Source organism: Saccopteryx bilineata, chromosome 6 (genome assembly GCF_036850765.1).
Source record: "Saccopteryx bilineata isolate mSacBil1 chromosome 6, mSacBil1_pri_phased_curated, whole genome shotgun sequence".
Lineage (NCBI taxonomy): Eukaryota > Metazoa > Chordata > Mammalia > Chiroptera > Emballonuridae > Saccopteryx > Saccopteryx bilineata.
The window spans coordinates 191829302-191852765 of NC_089495.1; the positions used below are offsets into that span (position 1 = coordinate 191829302).

The window sequence follows — 23464 nt, forward strand, 5'->3', positions numbered from 1 at the left end:
CGCCTGGTCAGGTTAACTTTTTAGGGTGGGAGACAGCCACTAAAATACTGCACAAATAATTTAATCACAAGGTGTGAGTTGCCCAGACATAGATTTCAGAACATTTATACTGCTAATATAAACTAGTACGGGTTCTAGACTTAACCAATAAAAATATGTACAGGATGCCTAAATTAATTTCAAACAATTTAGTATAAATATTCTTAGCATTCACTTCCTGACCCGGACTAATTATATTCCCAAATATTTGGTATGTAATTATTCTAAAAAGTTATTTGTTTGAAATGTACCTGCAAAAACAAAAAATTAATTATAAAAGCAATAAAAAGGCCCTGGCCAGTTTGCTCAGTGGTAGAGCATTGGCCCAGGATGTGGAAGTCCCAGGTTAGATTCCCGGCCAGGGTACACAGGAGAAGCACCCATCTGCTTCTCCATCTCTCCCCCTCTCCTTTCTCTCTCTCTTCCACTCCCGCAGCCAAGGCTCTATTGGAGCAAAGTTGGCCCGGGCGCTGAGGATGGCTCCATGGCCTCCGCCTCAGGCGCTAGAATGGCTCTGGTTGCAACAGAGCAAAAGCCCAGATAGGTGAAGCATTGCCCCCTGGTGGGCATGCGGTGGATCCCAGTCGGGCACATACGGGAGTCTCTCTGCCTCCCCGCTTCTCACTTCAGAAAAATACCAAAAAAAAAAAAAAAAAAAAAAAAAAAAAAAAAAAAGGCCTGACCTGTGGTGGTGCAGTGGGATAAAGCGTCCACCTGGAACACTGAGGTTGCCGGTTCAAAACCCTGGGCTTGCCTGGTCAAGGCACATATGGGAGTTGATGCTTCCTGCTCCTCCCCCTTCTCTCTCTCTCTCTATCCCCTCTCTAAAAATCAATAAATAAAATATTAAAAAAAAAAAGGCAACACAATACACTATGGCTGGGTATCTAAGTGGTTAGAGCATTGTCCAGATACACCAAAGTTGTGGGTTCGATCCCTGGTCAGGGCACATACAAGAATCCACCAGTGAATACATAAATAAGTGGAACAAATTGATGGTTCTCTCTCTCTCTCCCTCATCTATAAAATCAGTAAGTTATAAAAATGTGAGAAGTGGGAGCGTGTGCACCTTCCAGACAGGACAGGCCCAGCAAGGCTCAGCTGGTGCAGTGTCAGAGCCGAGATCAGAGTGGATGGGACTCTCGAGTGACAGACAAGAACTTCCCCTCACAAAGAGCAACAATCAGGTCCCTAGACCCAGACTTCAGCTAGTGGTAGTAATGAAAACAGGCACAGTAGCTTACCAGTTGGATAAATTATGAAATTTATTTATATTTCACCTTTTAAAAGCCAGAACGTAACAAATTTCACTTTCTGGAAAGTCATCTTATTAGAAATACATGAAGTGCACTTAATACAAGGAAATCAGTTTCCTGGTACCAACAGTAAGATGGACACGCTCTCTTCAGTTCCCTCAAATGAAAGTTTTATTCAATTTCCCTGTAAACTTAGACCGAGAGGATCTCAATTCAGGCAGGTCTGAGTGAACTCTTCCCCAAAGCTACAGTGATGAAGCTGACCTTAACATCTGTGCCCAAGTAACAGCACATTAGGAAAATTTACTTTGCTTCAAAAAGGTCCCATCTTTGCTGGTTACTAGGCACCTGCAGAACTTACTGGCAGGTAGGGAGGCCCACAGCAGCAATGCACAGGCATGAAGCTGTCCCTTGCAACCTCAGCCACTGACCAGAAGAAATTTCCGTAACAGACTAGAGAGATCTGATATGAAAAAGCGAACCTAAATCCAGATGCCCTTTGTTCGATCAGAGATTCTGCTTCTACAGATCTGACTGCCAGCTCTTAGCCTTGTGTTTATTAATATCATGAATGAAACATGTTGAACTTCAAGCTTCTTGAGCTGCTACCAAAGTAGGTTTCCAGGAGTCAGTTTCCATAAACAACTGCTCACAGGAGATGTTGTGCCTTTGAACAGTGTCTTGTCAGAAGAGACGGCAGGCTGTGGTACTAGATTACCTACCCCTCTCTGACAGAAAAGCAATGCTCAGTTTAGTCTAAGAACAAATTAAAACAAAACAAAACTGGTATCCACTTGGGCCCCAGAACCTCTTCCTTCTTACTCATTTGAGGACTCCTTTTTGTGCCTTAAAGACAAGAATGTAAGCAGGCGCCCAAATAAAGAAGTAAACATGACCTAGTCATTTGAAAATACCTCATTAATTTGAAAATCATAAGGAAAAAACTATGGTCCTCCAGTCTCTCTTAGCTGACCCTCCTCCCTACTTATGGAGAAATGGAGTTTAACCCAAGTTTCTAACCTAGAAACATGTATTTCCACTAAAAATATGTGGTTCCACCTATCCTAAAAAGGCACCATGCAGGCATTTAAGACTGAACTGGTTCATTCTAAGGGTGTACAGGAGTGGTAGGAAAATATCACTAATTAAAGCTTCCAGCATCAGAACATACACCCCAGCAGGACTTGTGAAAGGTTTCCTGGGAGGTAACTCCAGCTTCTGGCAGCTAAGGACCAACTAACAGGAACTTCCATGACTGAGCTCACACACCTCAGGGGCAAGGGGAGGAAACACTTGTCTCATTTGTGCTATTCACGACCCACAAGAGGCCCTGGCTGGCTCAGAGGACCTGAGAGATGAACACTGGAGAGGAACAAGTGTGACACAAGGACAAGTGGAGAAGCTGGGTTCTGTTCCGGAAGAGGAAGCAGAAGCTCCAGGAAGCAGCTGAGGAGCAATAAAAAACAAGACATGTGACAAACAGGGTTAACAGGGGAAGAGCCCAAAGGGAAGAAGGGCTTTGACCTGGGAAACTGTTCCCATGTTAGAAATGACTCTGTCTTAATATCACGGGGCTCACTTCCAGGCCTGTTGTATATTTAAGGTTTCACACATAACACATAATGGAAGCTCTGGAAAACGAGATAGACAGCAGAAGCTCTGCTCACTGATCGATAATGGAGCGTTGCAACACCTGATTCATCATGTCTTCTTCATCAACATCGTAATCCTAGGGGCAAAAGAGACAGAGCCTCAGCATTTATTTGCAGCTGCAAATACTTTCAGTAGAAGCAGGCAGGACAGCTGAGTGCGGGGCCCTGGGGAGAGGGCTGCCGGGGCCCAGATTCCAGCTCCACAGTTGGCAATGCTGGCCAAGTAATTTGGGGCAGATTGCTTGATCTCTCTGTGCCTCTGCTGCCTTATCTTGACAATGAAAATAATGATGGCTCCCTTAGATGGGGACTGAGGACCCAGATGGAGATGGACCTGGCACAGATGGAGTGCTCACATGTAGATGCACTGCAGTGAAAGTAGCCTTTCTAATTCCCTTTTAGAGAGAGAGAGAGAGAGAGAAAGAGAGAGAAAGAGAGAGAGAGAGAAAAGGAGAGAAAGGGAGGGGAGGGGAAGGGAGCATCAACTCGAAGATGTGGCACCTTAGTAGTTTATTGATTGCTTCTCATGTGTGCCTTGACTGGGGAGGGGGGGGGTCCAGTAACCTCTTGCTCAAGCCAGAGACCTTGGGCTTCAAGCCAGCAACCTTGGGGTTTTGAATCTGGGACCTCAGCATCCCAGGTTGATGCTCTATCCACTGCGCCACCCCCTGGTCAGGCTAGCCTTTCTAATTCAATAAGGCAAAGTTTTCTATTTGGGCATTATATTAATCTTTACAGCATTAACAAAAAGGACAGTTATTTTCAAGTCTGAGTTTCAGACACTGAACGAGGCCATGAATTAACACTCTTTATGACAACTTTGGAAAGAGTCATGTTTCCTTCTCAGGTTCTGTAATACAGTCATTAGGACTGACTAATACTTTAAAATTCTAACTTCCATGTATAATAAAAGGTTTATTCCAAGCAGCTGGCCAAATTTATCTATTACTATAATGCCAAAACACTAGTGTGCCCCTTCAAAACCACTCAGCTCTATAGAAAGGACACAAACCTAATGAGCATGTTTGGCTGGTGAATGTGTTTTGTTTGACCTTAAGTACTTTAAAAAATAAATTTGCAGCCTGACCAGGCAGTGGCGCAGTGGATAGAGCGTCGGACTGGGATGCAGAGGACCCAGGTTCGAGACCCCGAGGTCGCCAGCTTGAGCATGAGCTCATCTGGTTTGAGCAAAAGCCCAACAGCTTGAACCCAAGGTCACTGGCTCCAGCAAGGGGTTACTCGGTCTGCTGAAGGCCCGTAGTCAAGGCACATATGAGAAAGCAATCAATAAACAACTAAGGTATTGCAACACGCAACGAAAAACTAATGATTGATGCTTCTCATCTCTCTCCATTTCTGTCTGTCTGTCCCTGTCTATCCCTCTCTCTGACTCACTTTCTGTCTCTGTAAAAAATAAATAAATAAAAAATAAATTTGGGCCCTGGCCGGTTGGCTCAGCGGTAGAGCGTCGGCCTAGCGTGCGGAGGACCCGGGTTCGATTCCCGGCCAGGGCACACAGGAGAAGCGCCCATTTGCTTCTCCACCCCTCCAACGCGCTTTCCTCTCTGTCTCTCTCTTCCCCTCCCGCAGCCAAGGCTCCATTGGAGCAAAGATGGCCCGGGCGCTGGGGATGGCTCTGTGGCCTCTGCCTCAGGCGCTAGAGTGGCTCTGGTCGCAACATGGCGACGCCCAGGATGGGCAGAGCATCGCCCCCTGGTGGGCAGAGCATCACCCCTGGTGGGCGTGCCGGGTGGATCCCGGTCGGGCGCATGCGGGAGTCTGTCTGACTGTCTCTCCCTGTTTCCAGCTTCAGAAAAATGAAAAAAAATAAAAAAAAATAAATAAAAAATAAATAAATAAATTTGCAGCCCTGGCCAGTTGGCTCAGTGGTAGAGCACTAGCCTGGCGTGCAGGAGTCCAGGGTTCGATTCCCGGCCAGGGCACACAGGAGAAGCACCCATCTGCTTCTCCACCCCTCCCCCTCTCCTTCCTCTCTGACTCTCTCTTCCCCTCCCACAGCCAAGGCTCCATTGAAGCAAAGTTGGCCTGGGCGCTGAGGATGGCTCCATGGCCTCTGCCTCAGGCGCTAGAATGGCTCTGGCTGCAACAGAGTAATGCCCCAGATGGGCAGAGCATCGCCCCCTGGTGGGCATGCTGGGTGGATCCCAGTCAGGCGCATGTGGGAGTCTGTCTGACTGACTCCCCATTTCCAACTTCAGAAAAATACTAAATAAATAAATAAATAAATAAATAAATTTGCAATATTTTGTACAAAATTCTGCATTTCCAGCTTCTGCGGTTGGGGTGGGCGGAGGAGACAGGCAATATTGTGCCTATATTCCACATGACAACAATCAGCTTGGAGCTAGTGGCAACGTTAACAAGCCACACACAGTCCAGCCTGAAAACCCTATGGGGCCATTTCCATTACTTGCCTGGCCCCATGGGCAGCTAAGCTTAAGAATCCTAAACCAGGTTCTATATCAGGTAGAAACTACACATACCAAAAGAAAGTGGGCAATTTTGGGGAAAAACAAAGCAAAACAAAACAGGAGCAAACTGTCACTATATCTCAGTCTAGATGGCTGACCAGTTCATCTTCAAAACCACACAAAGAAGGCTGTGGCCGCTCACCTGGCTCACAGACCACGCAACTGCCATTCTAGGAAACCCACTACGTCAGTGACAAAACTCAGCAATGGGGCCCATAGTTCTCCAGGTAAGAGAGAGGGAAGGATCAGAGCCCAGGCCCTACTCACCACAAAAGTGTCATAAGAAAACTGGTGCCGCCGCTGGATGTGCTCGATGAAGTTGGCGCTGCGGTAGTTGGGGTCCCCCCAGGGCATTGAGGCACAGATCGGACAAACCTTTCAACAAAGAAGCATTGATATGAATATCAATTCATAGTCTTAGGCTCCTGATGTCTGAGCTGGCGTCCCCCCTCTGTGGCTTATGTGTGGCCCTCTTTCTTCCAGGACAGCTTTCCTGACACCAGTTCAGGGCCAGGTTACTCCCCTGCAAGTATGTTTACCTCCCAGAAACACCATCAGTCTCCTACTCAAGTCAAACGACACAGGGGGTTGGGTAAAGGCTTAAGCCATGATACAACCCTTTTCTTATCCCCTATTGTGGTCAGAACAATGCTGTCAGCCCAGTGGGAGCCCAGACTATGGCCTTCTAACCCGGCACATGAAATGATCCAAGACACAAAGAACACCAAAAAAATGACAGAGGAGCAATATCTCAAGGAAGCTAAAACACAGCCTTATATGCTATTTTTTACAAAGTAAATGCTCAGATGAGGGAGCTCAGGCTGAAAAGCTCTCAAAGCCCTCATACAAGAGGTTGACCCGAGCTTGAAACTGGGAGGTACTAGGAAAGACAAACAGAACATGAAAGGGTGTTCTAGAGGAGGGGCAGTGGTAGCAAGGAGAAAAGCCCAAGAGGCAGCATTAAAGGCAATAGGTAAATTTTTTTTAAAGCAAATGGTTCTTGTTCTTTAGAGATATGTGCTGAAGTATTCAGGGCCCAAGGTTCATACTTCTATTAACTTATTCTCGAATGGTCAGCAAAAAATCCATATACAAAAAGCATGGTTAAGCAAATATGGTAATATGTTATTAATCTGAAAATCTAGGTGAAAGATACAGAAAGAGTTTACTGTACTACTTTTCTGACCTTTTTTTGGTTATTTATGAATTTAATGTTACTTTTTCTTCAGAATTTTTTACGAGACATCTTTGTTCAGGAAAATCAAAAGCATTACTAATAAGAAGAGTGACAGCCTGACCTGTGGTGGCACAGTGAATATAGCGTCAGCCTGGTGGGGGCAGGGTGGGGAGCGGGAAGCATCAGTTCAGAGTAGTTGCTTCTCGTATGTGCCTTGACCAGGCAAGCCCCGGGTTTTGAACCTGCGACCTAAGCGTTCCAGGTTGACTCTATATCCACAGCGCCACCACAGGTCAGGCAATAAAATCTTTTTAAAAAATAAAAAGAGAACAGTGACATTCAGAAAAGTTTTAGAAAGTTAAAATTCTATTGCTTTTCCATTAAAAATCAGTTGTCAAGATTTCTTATTTTTCTGGAAAATTTTTTAAATGGGAAAACATGGTCACCATTAATTTAGTCACTTAACTGATTAGAAAAACACTCTAGAAAAAATTTTGGGCCTGACCTGTGGTGGCGCAGTGGGTAAAGCATCAACCTGGAAACGCTGAGGTTGCTGGTTCAAAACCCTGGGCTTGCCTGGTCGAGGCACATATGGGAGTTGATGCTTCCAGCTCCTCCCCCTTCTCTCTCTCTGTCTCTCTCTCCTCTCTCTCCCTCTCTGTCTCTCTCCTCTCTAACAATGAATAAATAAAATAAAATTAATAAAAAATAAAAAAAAAAAAAAGAAACCAGCTGACAGTCTTTGCCTGACCTGTGGTGGCGCAGTGGGATAAAGCGTCGACCTGGAACACTGAGGTTGCCGGTTCGAAACCTTGGGCTTGCCCGGTCAAGGCACATATGGGAGTTGATGCTTCCTGCTCCTCCCTCCCCTTCTCTCTCTCTCTCTCTCCTCTCTCTCTAAAAATTAATAAATAAAATATTAAAAAAAAAAAAATTTTTTGACTTCTACATTTCTCTTCCTTAAAAGTTAAGAACTAGACACTACCAGAAAGTGTTTAAGATGTTTAGAGACCATGAGCTACTAAGCACTAGTTCCTACTCTGTATTCCTGCATTCTTGGCTCCATTTCAACTTCTTATCAATAGTGTGGCAAGCACATCTCCCACATCAGGGCACGTTAAGTGCAGAGAAGCTGGAGGAACTTTCCTGTAGTTCCTGTTTTCTCGCCATCTTCCAGGTGGACTCTCACACCTGTCCCGTCCCCAGTGCCTGGATGAGGCCTTATGCTTATGTGCTCCCTCAGCTGGGCGCTTTCAGTTGTATTCCCGTCTTTCTGTCGTTAGCCTTTTTCCTCTTTAGTTCATTCTCTGTAAGAGTGACTGCCTTACCTAGAAACAGTTAAGAGCTCTCTACTGCCCAGACAAGCAAGGTCGAGGCCCACCTCAGTCAGACCAGCCTCTCCTTCCACCCCTTTCTCCATGCACGCTCTTCTCGGCTTCCTCCTTGCCTCACACACTGTGCCCTCCGTGTCTTCACTCCTCTGCGCATGCCACCCTCTCAGCCTGGAAACTGGTCCCCTGCTTTTTTATTGGTAACTTAAAATGCAAAGTATTTTATTTTATTTATTTATTTTTTTTACAGAGACAGAGAGAGTCAGAGAGAGGGACAGATGGGGACAGACAGGAACGGAGAGAGATGAGAAGAATCAATCATTGGTTTTTCATTGCGCGTTGCAACACCTTAGTTGTTCATTGATTGCTTTCTCATATGTGCCTTGACCGTAGGCCTTCAGCAGATCACGTAACCCCTTGCTTAAGCCAGTGACCTTGGGTCCAAGCTGGTGAGCTTTGCTCAAGCCAGATGAGCCCACGCTCAAGCTGGCAATCTCAGGGTCTTGAACCTGGGTCCTCTGCATCCCAGTCCAACGCTCTATCCACTGCGCCACTGCCTGGTCAGGCCAAAGTATTTTATTTTTAAACTTCTAAATTTGAAAACAAGACAGCCTAGGTTAAATAATATAGTTTTCCAAAGCTGAATGTGCTCACTTGAAGCTCAGTTTTTCTGCCTGAAGTACAAAAACAACTTTTTTTGTTTGTTTGTTTTGTTTTTCATTTTTCCGAAGCTGGAAACGGGGAGGCAGTCAGACAGACTCCCGCATGCGCCCGACCGGGATCCACCCAGCATGCCCACCAGGGGGCGATGTTCTGCCCCTCTGGGGCGTCGCTCTGTTGCATCCAGAGCCATTCTAGTGCCTGAGGTAGAGGCCACAGAGCCATCCCCAGCGCCCGGGCCATCTTTGCTCCAGTGGAGCCTCGGCTGCGGGAGGGGAAGAGAGAGACAGAGAGGAAGGAGAGGGGGAGGGGTGGAGAAGCAGATGGGCACTTCTCCTGTGTGCCCTGGCCGGGAATCGAACCCGGGACTCCTGCACGCCAGGCCGACGCTCTACTGCTGAGCCAACCGGCCAGGGCCCAAAAACAACTTTTTAAAATGCCTTGGCAGGAACACAACTGTCTTTGATGACCTGTGATTAAATGAGCTGGTCAATCTCAGTTGGCAACATCCCTTTTATTCACCACTGGTAAGGGTTTAAAACAGGGGTCAGGAACCTTTTTGGCTGAGAGAGCCATGAACATCACATATTTTAAAATGTAATTCTGTGAGAGCCATACAACAACCCGTATGTTACACATTATCCAATAAAAATTTGGTATTGTCTGGAGGACAGCTGTGATTGGCTCCAGCCACCTGCAACCATGAACATGAGTGGTAGGAAATGAATGGATTATAATACATGAGAATGTTTATTTATTTATTTATTTATTTATTTATTTATTTACTGTATTTTTCTGAAGTTGGAAACGGGGAGGCAGTCAGACAGACTCCCGCATGTGCCCGACCGGGATCTACCCGGCATGCCCACCAGGGGGCGATGCTCTGCCCGTCTGGGGCATTGCTCTGTTGCAACCAGAGCCATTCTAGCACCTGAGGCAGAGGCCATGGAGCCATCCTCAGCGCCTGGGCCAACTTTGCTCCAATGGAGCCCTGGCTGTGGGAGGGGAAGAGAGGGACAGAGAGGAAGGAGAGGGGGAGGGGTGGAGAAGCAGATGGGCGCCTCTCCTGTGTGCCCTGGCCAGGAATCAAACCCAGGATTCCTGCACGCCAGGCTGAAGCTCTACCACTGAGCCAACCGGCCAGGGCAAGAATGTTTTATATTTTTAACGTTATTACTTTTTTTTACTAAAGATTTGTCTGCGAGCCAGATGCAGCCATCAAAAGAGCCACATCTGGCTCATGAGCCATAAGTTCCCAACCCCTGGTTTAAAACATTCTAGGACAGATGCATTTTTCTAGTCTTATGACAATTTCATTCCAAGTGTCTCCTGAGAGGCATATACCATATACAGTAATCCATCTTCATCCTTCTTGCTTTCATCCATTTCCAAAATCGGTGTGGACACACTCACCAGCGGTGCCCATTCACCAATAGGAAGGCTTGATTAGTGTTGAACTGTAAGTGCCTTCTAATATCTTGATGAGTTTACTCATGTTGACATGATCAGGTACAAGAAACTTGGTTTTATCCAGAACCGGAAGCTGCTTCTGACCCTGCATAGTTCTATTATCACTGAGATTTTGGTCAGATACTGTTCTTGGATAATTCGAACGTTTTCTACTCTTTGTTGGAAGGTGTGGCACTGCTTGAAAGTCTTCTCCAGCGGTGTGGGAGGCTGGGAGGGGGCGACGAGGCAGAGGGTCCCAGCAGCTTTAGGTGATGATGGATCCGCTGTGGCAACAGTGACTTCCCTTATCCCTTCCCCTAGTTTCCATGTGAACAGTTTCTTTTAACTTTCTGGGCTCAACTCACTGCCTTTTACACCAAAGTCTTCCCAGTCCTCTTTAGGCACAAATCTATCCCTGCACTGAATCGTTTTAACACTCTACATATCTTTGTATGGCCCTCAGTACACAGTATTCTAATTATTTATACAGCGTGTCTGTAAAGTCATGGTGCACTTTTGACCGGTCACAGGAAAGCAACAAAAGATGATAAATGTGAAATCTGCACCAAATAAAAGGAAAACTCTCCCAGTTTCATACCTATTCAGTGCAGTTCGATGTGGGCTCATGCTGATTTTTTAGGGCTCCTTAGGTAGCTATCCTGTATAGCCTCTATACGGGACAGTGACACTCGTCACTGACTGATGGCCTACCAGAACGGGGTTTCTCCACCAAACTGCCAGTTTCCTTCAACTGCTTATCCCACCCAGTAATGTTATTCCTATGCAGTGGTGCTTCGTTATAAACGCGCCAATATTCACGTTGCACTTTGGTCACGAATTCGAATTTAGCGAGCCACAGAACACACTGAACTTTTCTCTGTACCGTCCACATCTTGACTGGCATGGCCATGGGCTGCTCCGCTGTATACACAGTGTTACATCATCATCTGCGCATGCGCACATGCTGCCACATCATCCTACAGAAACTGGGAGGGTTTTCCTTTTTTTTTTTTTTTTTTTTTGTATTTTTCCGAAGCTGGAAATGGGGAGAGACAGTCAGATAGTCTACTGCATGCACCCAACCGGGATCCACCCGGCACGCTCACCAGGGGCAATGCTCTGCCCACCAGGGGGCGATGCTCTGTCCCTCCGGGGCGTCGCTCTGCCGCAACCAGAGCCACTCTAGCGCCTGGGGCAGAGGCCAAGGAGCCATCCCCAGCGCCTGGGCCATCTTTGCTCCAATGGAGCCTTGGCTGCGGGAGGGGAAGAGAGAGACAGAGAGGAAGGGGGGGGTGGAGAAGCAGATGGGTGCTTTTCCTGTGTGCCCTGGCCGGGAATCGAACCGGGAATCGAACCGGGTCCCCCGCACGCCAGGCCGACGCTCTGCCGCTGAGCCAACCGGCCAGGGCCGGGTTTTCCTTTTATTTGGTGCAGATTTCACATTTAGTCTTTTGTTGCTTTCCTGTGACCGGTCAAAAGTGCATCGTGACTTTACGGACACACTGTATTTCCGCTGCTCTCAGTGACCTGTGCCTTCCACTAGAACACTGCTCCCTTTGGTTATCTTATACTATTGCTCTTTAGAAGTATTAATTGATGAAATATCCCTGTTGATAGGATTCTAGTTAGGAAACTATCATATTAACTATTATTAGTACACAAATTGCTGTTATGAAGAGGAAGATGATTGTTATAATTAAAACCAGAGCAACATTACCACCTCCATCATTTCTCCACACCTCCATTATCAACACTTTTGCCACCAAACCACCTTCACCTCTGTTCACATCACCACTTCCACTCTCCCTTCCCCCATCACCTCCACCACCATTTCTACCACTTTTGCCTCCACTACCCCACCACCCACCAACACCATCCCATCACCTGCACCTTTCCCACCTCCCCTACCTTACTGCCCATCACTTCCTTCATTCCCACCAGGTTCACCACTACTATTATCACCCTCACCCTTTATTGAGCACTGCCAGTCTTTTTCCCCATAAAAAGTATTTAAAAAGTTACTTACCACAGATTTGGTATCCGTGCTATGGGATAACTTGCAGTGTTCCACAAGTCCTTCTTGATCAAAGTTCTTCTCAGGACAGTAAGGGCAAGGAAAGGTGTAACGGTTTGGGACATTCCTAGAAGAGGAAAGGCAGGAAAAAAGAAAACACATCCGTGAGTATCTTTCATACAACTACAGCCACTGTACCCACCAAAAAGGAGCCAAGTTTACTGAATGTGTTTCAACAGAGATTGTGATGATTACTTTAGAATCAGGTCAAGTGTTCTGAAAATAACATCCACACAGCTAATATTTGAAGTGAACATCAGAGAGTCTTCCTCAAAACCACCTCCACGTAAAAACTTGTATCAGCTTTAGCCTGACCAGGTGGTGGCGCAGTGGATAGAGCGTCGGACTGGGATGTAGAGGACCCAGGTTCAAGACCCCGAGGTCACCAGCTTGAGCGTGGGCTCATCTGGTTTGAGCAAAGCTCACCAGCTTGGACCCAAGGTCGCTGGCTCAAGCAAGGGGTCACTCAGTCTGCTGTAGCCCCATGGTCAAGGCACAGATGAGAAATCAATCAATGAACTAAGGTGTTGCAACGAAAAACTGATGATTGATGCTTCTCATCTCCCTCCCTTCCTGTCTGTCTGTCCCTCTCCCTGACTCTCTCTTGTCTCTGCCACAAAAAAAAAACAACAAAAAACTTATCAGCTTTAACCAGCATAACAATTATACCTCCACTTTCTTTTTCTTTTTTTAGCATGCGTGAGAAAGAAAGAGAGAGAGAGAGACAGAGACAGGGAGAGAGATGAGAAGCATCAAATCTTCGTTGAGATACCTTGGTTGTTCATTGATTGCTTTCTCATATGTGCTTTGTCCAGGGGATCCTCCCGAGCCAGTCACACCTTGCTCAAGTCAGTAACCTTGGGCTCAGGCCAGAGATATCTTGGGCTTCAAGCCAGCGACCATAAGGTCTTGTTTATGATCCCATGCCCAAGCCAGTGGCCTCGCACTCAAGCTGGTGAGCCCGTGCTCAAGCTGGTGACCTCGGGGTTCTGAACCTAGGTCCTCTGCATCCCAGGCCAATGCTCTATCCACTGTGCCACCACTTATACTTCCACTTTCTAAAACACACACAACTCAACTCTGAACATGCAAAGTGTCCAATGCCTTTGTAGCAATAGATGACCTTGACCTAAGGGAGTGATTGAGTCATTTACCTTGCCTGAAGGGATGCATCCTTGGTGGTGGCCTTCACACCTTCCATAATGTAATTCTGGTATTTTGAACAGGTAGCTACGTGGGTCCGGATCTTGGATAGGACAAACTTGGACAGGAAGAATCAGAGGCCACAAGTTAGTCAGCACCTTGTACCAGGCCTAACATAATCCCAAAGCAAAGACAAGATGAAAACTAGACCCATTCCACCCTGGCAAACAATCTTACCAGTCCCCAGGCTCTGTGGATGAGGCTAAATCCCTGACTGTCTGTTGCAAGATTTTTGTTAAGACCAAGGCTGATGTTTTACTTGACCAAATCAGTATACAGTGGTACCTTGAGATACAAACAGACCAACATACGAATTTTTTAAGATACAAGCTGCGATTCGGTCCATATTTTTGTTCAAGATCTAAGAGAAATTCCGAGATATGAGTTATGATTCCGGAAGCTGCCGCTAGTTGGCGCGTTGGTGCATGGATCCAGTATTGGCAGTTCAATATATGAGCTGACTGCCTTACGAACTCAGTTACAGAATGAATTAAATTCTTATCTCAAGGTACCACTGTATGTGCTGCCAAAGCAAGCACTTACTTGACCAAATCAAGGTATCTGCTTCCCTAACTCTCCTAGAGGTTTGCTTTATTCACTATATGCTCTCTGCTCACAGACACACTCTAAACCCAGTGAAGTTTTAAAGTTTTTCATACTAGTATTTAAACTCCTCTCCTTACAGCAAGCCAGAACCACATTCCATTATGTGCAGCAGAGAAAAGTGACCATGCAAGTAAAAGGGAGAAAGGCTAGTAATCCTAAAGTACAAATTGCCAGATTGTAATAAGTGATCTTAAAAAGAAAACAAATCTAACTTCTATTTCTTCTATAAAATCTAGTCTTTGCAATATAACAAGAAAAAGAAAACCTAAAGAAGTACTTCATTACAGGTGTTCTAAAAAGAAAGAAAATATGGCCCTGGCCGGTTGGCTCAGCGGTAGAGCGTCGGCCTAGCGTGCGGAGGACCCGGGTTCGATTCCCGGCCAGGGCACACAGGAGAAGCGCCCATTTGCTTCTCCACCCCTCCGCCGCGCTTTCCCTCTCTGTCTCTCTCTTCCCCTCCCGCAGCCAAGGCTCCATTGGAGCAAAGATGGCCCGGGCGCTGGGGATGGCTCTGTGGCCTCTGCCCCAGGCGCTAGAGTGGCTCTGGTCGCAACATGGCGACGCCCAGGATGGGCAGAGCATCGCCCCCTGGTGGGCAGAGCTTCGCCCCTGGTGGGCGTGCCGGGTGGATCCCGGTCGGGCGCATGCGGGAGTCTGTCAGACTGTCTCTCCCTGTTTCCAGCTTCAGAAAAATGAAAAAAAAAAAAAAAAAAGAAAGAAAATATGTAAGGAAAGAAGAAGGGGGTTACAGGGAAGAAGATACATTTTTTTGAAGGTAAACTACAGTACAATCACTAATCTCTTTATTTTGGCTTATTGATTTTAGAGGGGGGAGGGCGAAATAGGGAGGGAAAGAGAGATGGAAAGAAGAGAGAGAGAGAAAGGGGGGAGAAGTGGGAAGCATCAACTCCCATATGTGCCTTGACCAGGCAAGCCCAGAGATTTGAATTAGCGACCTCAGCATCCCAGGTCGATGCTTTATCTACTGTGCCACCAAAGGTCAGACAATCACTAATCTTTAAAATGGAGAAAATCATAAGCATACAGGAAAAAAAACCCCAAACACTCCATTATGCAGGTATGAAAATGAAGGTAATAAACTTTATTTCAGTATCTTGAGTTTCTAAATTAAAGAAAACAAAACAAAACAAAACAAAACAAAAAAGCTTCCATATTTGAGCTCTGGCTTACCATGATGCTTGTTGTACCTCTAGCTAAAAGACTTAACTTCAAGCTGCCAACCAAAGAGCTCCCAATGAAAAGGGATGGGAAACAGCCCCATTCAGAACAGAACTATACCCACTGTGTACCTAGTGCTAATCACTCTAACAGGAAGGAGACTGTAAGGCAGGGGTCCCCAAACTACGGCCCGCAGGCCGCATGTGGCCCCTTGAGGCCATTTATCCGGCCCCCGCCGCAATTCCGGAAGGGGCACCTCTTTCATTGGTGGTCAGTGAGAGGAGCACATTGACCATCTCATTAGCCAGAAGCAGGCCCATAGTTCCCATTGAAATACTGGTCAGTTTGTTGATTTAAATTTACTTGTTCTTTATTTTAAATATATTTGTTCCCGTTTTGTTTTTTTTACTTTAAAATAAGATATGTGCAGTGTGCATAGGAATTTGTTCATAGTTTTTTTTTTATAGTCCGGCCCTCCAACGGTCTGAGGGACAGTGAACTGGCCCCTGTGTAAAAAGTTTGGGGACCCCTGCTGTAAGGTATATCCATACTGACTTCATTTTATATTAAACAATATTAAGGCCTGACCAGGCGGTGGCACAATGGATAGTGTCAGACTGGGATGCAGAGGACCCAGGTTCGAGACCCCAAGGTCGCCAGCTTGAGCGCAGGATCATCTGGTTTGAGCAAAAGCCCACCAGCTTGAACCTAAGGTTGCTAGCTCCAGCAAGGGGTTATTCAGTCTGCTGTAGCCCTATGGGTAAGGCACATAAGAGAAAGCAATCAATGAGAAAGCAACAATTAAGGTATTGCAATGTGCAATGAAAAACTAATGATTGATGCTTCTCATCTCTCTCCGTTCCTGTCTGTCTGTCCCTGTCTATCCCTCTCTCTGACTCTGTAAAAAATAAATTAATTAAATTTAAAAAAATATTAAGAAGTATCATCCAGGCCCTAGTCAGTTGGTTCAGTGGTAGTGCACTGGCCTGGAGTGTGGTCCCAGTTCGATTCCCAGTCAGGGCACACAGGAGAAGCGATCACCTGCTCTCCCACCCTTCCCCCTCTCCCTTCTCTCTATCTCTATCTCTCTCTTCTGCTCCCACAGCCATGGCACGGTTGGAGCAAGTTGGCCCTGGGCAGAGGACGGCTCCATGGCCTTGCCTCAGCTGCTAAAAATAGCTTGGTTGCCAAGCAACAGAGCAATGGCCCCAGATGGGCAGAGCATTGCCCAATAGGGGGCTTTCCAGGTGGATCCTGGTTGGGGTGCATGCAGGAGTCTGTCACTCTGCCTCCCTGCTTCTCACTTAAGGGAAAAAAAATAGAAAGAAATATCCTGCCATTAGAGTCTAATTAAAAGTGTACATAATGCTTTGAAAAAAATGGGTCTCTTATAAGAAAAAACTGAGATAACAGATTTCTATGGTTTCAAAGCTAAAATATGTAATACACTAAGCCAACTCTTAACACACACCCCCCAAAATAAACCAGAAACCCAGTAAGGTTACCAAAATGAAACAGCACAGCCATTGCCACAGAGAACTAGCATGCACACGTGCTATTAGTCATCTAATCATGCTCTACTTTCAGAAACTACACAGCAACAGCTCTACGTTTTACCCATTTCATCACAGAAAGACTGACTCTTCCGTTTTCCCTCCACATACATTTTTACGGCAGCCATGGCAAGAAGTCTCTGTGCTCTCAATCTGTCGCTCGAGCTCCACAGCTCGTTCACCAGGTGCCAGAGGGCTGCGACATACCCCACAGACAGGCTTCTTCGGCTTCAGACATTCCTGCAGGCATGCAGAGCAAAAGCTAGAACAAGACATACAGAGAACCTGAGTCATGCATTGTGGAGGCAAGACAACAAAAATGGATAAACTTTTAAAAATACATCAATGAGTAACAGGTTAAAGACAACTTGTTCCCTACTCCTGATTCAAATACTGAGTCCTTCTATGAAAGAAAAACGGGGGGGGGGGGGGGGGAGATCCTACAAAGAATCAGAGATCAGCACCAGAAACAAATGCAAACTACTGTAATACATGGAAAAAGGTATTACAGTTATGGTGCAGGTTGCAGTCTTCAAACAGCCCTCAGCACTGAGGGGTTTCCTGAATCTGCTTTTCCTCAGTGGAACAGAGACAGTAGTACTCACCGCTAGAAGTGCTGGGTGAAATATGTACATCAGACCTTAGTACAGTGAATAGCACACTTGAAATGCACCACCAACAGGAGCTGCTGTCATTTGAGGTGAATGCAAAGCACGATGGGAACACAAATACAAGAAAAACTAGTTGTAGCCCTGGCCCAGTAGCTCATTTGGTTAGAACGTCATCCTGATTAATGCCAAGGTTGCGGGTTCAATCCCCAGTCAGGGCACATATAAGACTCAACCAACAAATATATAAATAAGTGGAACAACAAACTGACATTTCTTTTTCTTCCTTTCTCTCAAATAAATAAATTAAAAAAATAAAAAAGAGCAACTAGTTGTGACCTAAGGACAGAGCTCAGAAGACTTCAGATGCAGCATCTACGAAAGACTTAAAAGAAAGAGTTCAGCTGGCGGAGCAAGGGAAGAATATTACAGACCTTCAGACTTAAAAAGTCATGATCTAGCCTGACCAGGCGGTGGTGCAGTGGACAGAGCATCAGACTGGGATGTGCAGGACTGGGGTTTCGAGACCCCAAGGTTGCCAGCTTGAGTGCGGGCTCATCAGGTTTGAGCAAAGCTCACTAGCGTGAGCCCAAGGTTACTGGCTCGAGCAAGGGGTCACTCGGTCTGCTATAGCAGTCCCCCAGTCAAGGCACATATGAGAAATCAATCAATGGACAACTAAGTAACCGCAACAAAGAAATGATGTTTCTCATCTCTCTCTCTCTCCCTTCCTGTCTGTCTGTCCCTATCTATCCCCTCTCTCTGACTCTGTCTCTGCCACAAAAAAAAAAAAAAAAATTCATGATCTGAGGAAATAAGAGCCTAACATTTTCCCTCATAAGCAGTAGGGATCCAGATATTTAAAGCAAAGACAGACAAGACCAAATCCAAATTTTAGAAAAACAACAAAAACAACTCTGAGATTTTGCCTTGTGTTAAGCTCCAAGGTCCTTCTTTTGTCTAACTAGTTTCTTAAAGCCTATTTCTTCTACCTCTAAATAAACTTTTCCTTATAAAAAAAATAACTCTGGGATTATCATAGCCAATAGTTTTTGGTTTTAAAATATCTTTTAGGTCCTTGCCAGTTGGCACAGTGGTAGAGTGTTGGCCTGGTGTGTAGATGTCCCAGGTTCAATTCCCAGTCAGGGCCCAAAGGAGAAGCACCCATCCGCTTCTCCACCTCTCCCCCTCTCACTTCTCTCCCTTTTTTTCCCCTCCTGCAGCCATGGTTTGATTGGAGAGAGTTGGCCCCAGTCGCTGAGGATGGCTGCATGGCCTCTGACTCAGGCACTAAAAAATGGCTCAAGTTGCAACGAAGCAAGGGCCCCATATGGGCAGAGCATTGCTCCCTAGTGGGCTTGCTGGGTGGATTCTGGTCCTGGCACATGTGGGAGTCTGTCTCTCCCTCCCCTTTTCTCACTAAATAAAAATAATAATAATTTTTTTTTTTTTTTGCATTTTTCTGAAGCTGGAAACGGGGAGAGACAGTCAGAAAGACTCCTGCATGCGCCCGACCGGGATCCCGGCACACTCACCAGGGGGCGATGCTCTGCCCATCCTGGGAGTCACTATGTTGCAACCAGAGCCACTCTAGCACCTGAGCAAAGCCATCCCCAGCGCCCGGGCCATCTTTGCTCCAATGGAGCTTTGGCTGTGGGAGGGGAAGAGAGAGACAGAGAGGAAGGAGAGGGGGAGGGGTGGAGAAGCAGATGGGCGCTTCTCCTGTGTGCCCTGGCTGAGAATCGAACCCGGGACTTCTGCACGCCAGGCCGACGCTCTACCACTGAGCCAACCGGCCAGGGCCAATAATAATATTTTTTAGGTGAGGAAAGATGAGAGGAGATCTGAAGTAGAAACCAAACAGAAGGCTAATGGCAAAGGATTGTGAGGCCTGACTGGGGCAGCAGAGAATGACGTCAGGACATGATTCAGGGCTGGAATCAGTAGCACTGCTACCCAACTGCATTTGGAAAAGAAAAAACTAAAATGAAAAATGATCAAGTTTATATCCTGAAGCCTAGGCAAGTGGTAATGCTGAGGGGTAATGCTGAGGTAAAGTACACAGAAAAAATGGATAAGAAGGCAAGAAAATACCCTGGCAGAATGTATAATCAAAGATAATCTGCACATTTAACAATGTTTTACTGTCTCTTAAGAATTTTTTTCCTTTGTCATTAAACTAGATGTTATTCTGCTAGGCAAATTCCAGACCAGGCTAGAAGAAGGTGAGGGGATCTACTGATTCACCAGAGGGCACAATGGTGACCTAACTAAGTCCTTGTCCTCATAATGCTTCTATTCCAGAGTGAAGCAAAACACAAATGTTAGTTTTAGATAGTGATTAAGTCACTGAGCTAATAAAGTGATGAGATCAGCTGGGGTGACCATAGAAAGCTTCTTTAAGGAGGTGGATTCATTTGAGCTGAGACCTAAAATTATGAGAAGCACAGACCTGGATGCAGAGTGCCACACAAAGATGACACCAAGTGCAGAAGGGTATCTGAAAGGAAGACTTTTGGGGCCATGAATCATGCCCAATAAAACAGCCTGCTTTCAGTTTCATTTCCTATTATACCGGGGTTTTTCTAGCTCAGCTTTCCAGATGCTCCACCCTTTCTGTTACAGTGCCATGTAAAAAGTCCCTTCTCCTGGGCACCCAGCCACCTGTCCTCTCCATTTAGAGCTTGAAATAAAGTTTAAAATCTTATTATTTTAATTAATTAATTAATTAATTTTAGTGATAGGAGAGGAGGCAGAGACAGACTCCCCATGCGCCCTGGCCAGAACCCACCCAGCATGCCCACTAGGGGCCTCTGCTGTTGAAACCTGTGCCATTTTTAGCTCTTGAGGCGAAGGCCATGGAGCCATCCTCAGTGCCTGAGGCCACCTCCCTCGAGCCACTCCAGCCATGGCTGTGGGAGATGAAGAGAGAGAGAGATAGAGGAGGGAAGGGCGAAGGGTAGAGAAGCAGATGGTCGCTTCTCCTGTGTGCCCTCCCCGAGAAGGGGACCCAGGACATCTAAACGCCAGGCCAACGCTCCACCACTGAGCCCACCCGCCAGGGAAAAGAAGATATTTTTTAATTGATTGATTGATTTTAAAAAAGAGGAAGGGCCTGACCTGTGGTGGTGCAGTGGGTAAAGCACTGACCTGGAACGCTGAGGTCACCAGTTCAAAAGCCCGGGCTTATGCTCTCGTTTCTCTTCAGATCACATAAATCTTTCGCCTTTTACAAAACCCCGGGCTTGCCTGGTCAAGGCACATATGGGAGTTGATGCTTCCTGCCCCTTCCCCCTTTCTCTCTCTCTCTCTCCTAAAAATGAATAAAACCTAAAAAAAAAAAAAGACTCAACCAGTGAAATCATGTGAAACAACATATCGATGTTGCTTTCTCTCTCTCTCTTCCTCTCTCGCCCTAAAAATAACTTTTATAAAATAAAATTAGAAGAAAAAAAAAGAAAAGAATGTCTGTGAGGCCCAACAAGTGCCTATTGTGACAACTGACCCTTGAAAAGGTCCTAAGACCAATGCCAAGGTGACGCCCCTTCTATGCGTTGAGGGAAGCCGTGAAGAAAATGCCAACTCCCAGAGGAAGAAGCAGGCGGCCAAGTTCTCTACAATTCTTTCAACTTAGGTGTTTATGTGTCTGATGGAGCAAGGCTGCGATTCAGATTCGGCCAAACTAGGACCGGGACATTGTCATGACACTGTCACACACACACCTCCTTTAGTCGTGTGTGACGACCAATGCACAGGCCACGGAGGCTTCACTTCAAATGGCGTGAAACACATCTGTATCCACGTAAGCAGTAACGCTAACAATCCCTACCTACCTCCTCTCAAGCCCCTTCACGGTTAAGGGCAGATGGGTCATATTTATGTGAAGACTTTCCTTTTGTTCTTTTAGTCTAGCTCGGTGTTTCTTCCACTTGAGGGCCCATTAGAATTACTCCGGCAGAGCTAGAAACCTGGGCGATGGACGCACTATTCAAGGGAAATTGGGGCGCTCGCGGGCAGACTCTGGACCCTACCTAACCCCCGGTGAGGTGGAAAGCCACTATCTCGCGTGGGAAGGAGCTGACAGGCCGCCTGGAACACAGTAGGAGCTCAACAGAAGGGCGGAATATTGGGGGAGTGAACAAGGCAAGACGGCAGAAGCGCCCTATAGGCCGATCCTCTTGCTCTCGCCCGAGACCCTCCCGGCCGGGGCCTCGCCCCTCAGCTCCATTCCCCTCCCAGTCAGACGCCCCCCGACCAGGCCCGGGCTCGCCGCTTACACGTGGCCGCAGAGTACCCGCACCGGCTTCTCGTACACCTCTAAGCACACGGGACACGTGAAGCGGCCCAGTGGGTCGGCCTCCGCCGCCGGCCCTGCCAGATGCGCACCAGCCTCACGAGCCTGCTGTTGTGCCGCCATCTTGCTGCTTCGGAGAGCAGCGTAACGGCGGCCGAGAAGTAGGAGACTGAGGGGGCGGGGCCCAGGGGGCCGGCCAGCGACGCGAGGGGCGGGGCGAGGGCGGGGCTTGTGGGCTGTGAGGGCTCAAGGGGCTTGGATTATGGGCTGAGCATCCGGCTGGGAGCGGGGCTAAGGGTGCGCCACGCCTCTTGGCCCCTCTGACAGGAGGGAGGGAGGAAGAGGCCGAGGGAAATCTGGAAAATATGGAAAACGGATTTTGAGTTGGCAAAATTGGGACCGGCTTTGTGCTTCAGCATGTTTTCTAAATTTAAATCATTATTACTCAATAATTTTTTTAACTTAAGCAAACAACGACAACAAAAAGAACAAATTTTTAAAGAAAAATAAATAAATAAACTTAAAAAGCAAATAAATTTTAAAGGTAGATCTGATATCACTCCTGAGCTACAAATAGAAAACCAGTTGTCACTTAATTCTACAAGGGAACTGTAAAAATACAATGGAAACAAAACAATATTATTAATTCATGCTGAATATACTGTTGACACTAAAAAGACATTAGCCATTATGCAAGAGGGGTTGAAGACAGGCTATCACCACGCTGACACTTGCTAGTGAAAGCAAAAGTAATGGGAAGCATGTCTCCCTCCCTGAGTCAACATTATTTAAAATTGTGTCCACATGCCTCCTGGTGGTAAGGTCCAGCTCATACTCTGTATAGATGGGGAAGCTGAGGCGTGATATGATAGACTAAACCTCAATCTCACAAGAAAGGAGCAGGCCTACATCCCAGATGTTTTGAATTTCAACTTTCCACTTTCTACTGCACCCACTTGCGTCTGGCACACACCCCATTGAACAACCATTTAACAGAAGAGACATCTTTTTTTTTTTAAAGCATCGTGTTTTTTGTTTGTTTGTTTTTTGTATTTTTCTGAAGCTAGAAACGGGGAGAGACAGTCAGACAGACTCCCGCATGCGCCCGACCGGGATCCACCCGGCACGCCCACCAGGGGCTACGCTCTGCCTACCAGGGGGCGATGCTCTGCCCCTCCGGGGGGCGTAGCTCTGCCCCTCCAGGGCGTAGCTCTGCTGGGACCAGAGCCACTCTAGCGCCTGGGGCAGAGGCCAAGGAGCCATCCCCAGCGCCCGAGCCATCTTTGCTCCAATGGAGCCTCGGCTGCGGGAGGGGAAGAGAGAGACAGAGAGGAAGGAGAGTGGGAGGGGTGGAGAAGCGCCCGCTTCTCCTGTGTGCCCTGGCCGGGAATCGAACCCGGGACTTATACACGCCAGGCCGACGCTCTACCACTGAGCCAACCGGCCAGGGTCTTACATGGTTTTCTTAACCTGGACAGTTAATGATCAATTAAACCTCTACTTGAAAAGCCACAAAGGCCTCACAGTGAGGAGTCTACATGGGATAAATAAATCATGTTGGTTAAACCAGGTTAATTGAATGCAAATTTGTGCCTTCTTTGTCTCACTCCCAAATGCCGGGATTGATTTTGCTTGACCCGGTGGCAGCAAGAAGAGTATTTATAGCTATTCATGTAGGCATCCTACAACAAACAATTTGGCAGGGAGGCAGCAGCCCAAAAGGGCCAATGCTTAGGCTTTCCCGTTTCTGTTTCCTGTTCCTATGCCAGACACTCACTCAGAGACAGAGGTGTGCTGTGGGTATTAGCGATTTGCGTTGGCCTTGTAACTGATGCCAGACCCTGTGGGGATGAAGAAGGGGGAGTGAGCAGGAGACCTCCACACCTGAGCT

At 46.8% G+C, this 23464-nt stretch overlaps 1 protein-coding gene and 1 pseudogene across 1 annotated transcript; both read right to left on the reverse strand.

The window, feature by feature from the left end:
- Positions 1 to 1291: 1291 nt before the first annotated feature.
- On the reverse strand, positions 1292 to 21721 carry RNF114 (ring finger protein 114). Its single transcript, XM_066237993.1, has 6 exons — positions 21557 to 21721; positions 16783 to 16933; positions 13285 to 13391; positions 12083 to 12197; positions 5707 to 5814; positions 1292 to 3024 (listed from the first exon to the last, which is right to left on the reverse strand). Exons 1-6 carry the CDS (start codon positions 21694 to 21696, stop codon positions 2959 to 2961), a joined length of 687 nt encoding a protein of 228 aa, XP_066094090.1. The 5' UTR covers positions 21697 to 21721; the 3' UTR covers positions 1292 to 2958.
- On the reverse strand, positions 9910 to 10563 carry LOC136308403 (microtubule-associated proteins 1A/1B light chain 3B pseudogene; annotated as a pseudogene).
- Positions 21722 to 23464: the final 1743 nt, after the last annotated feature.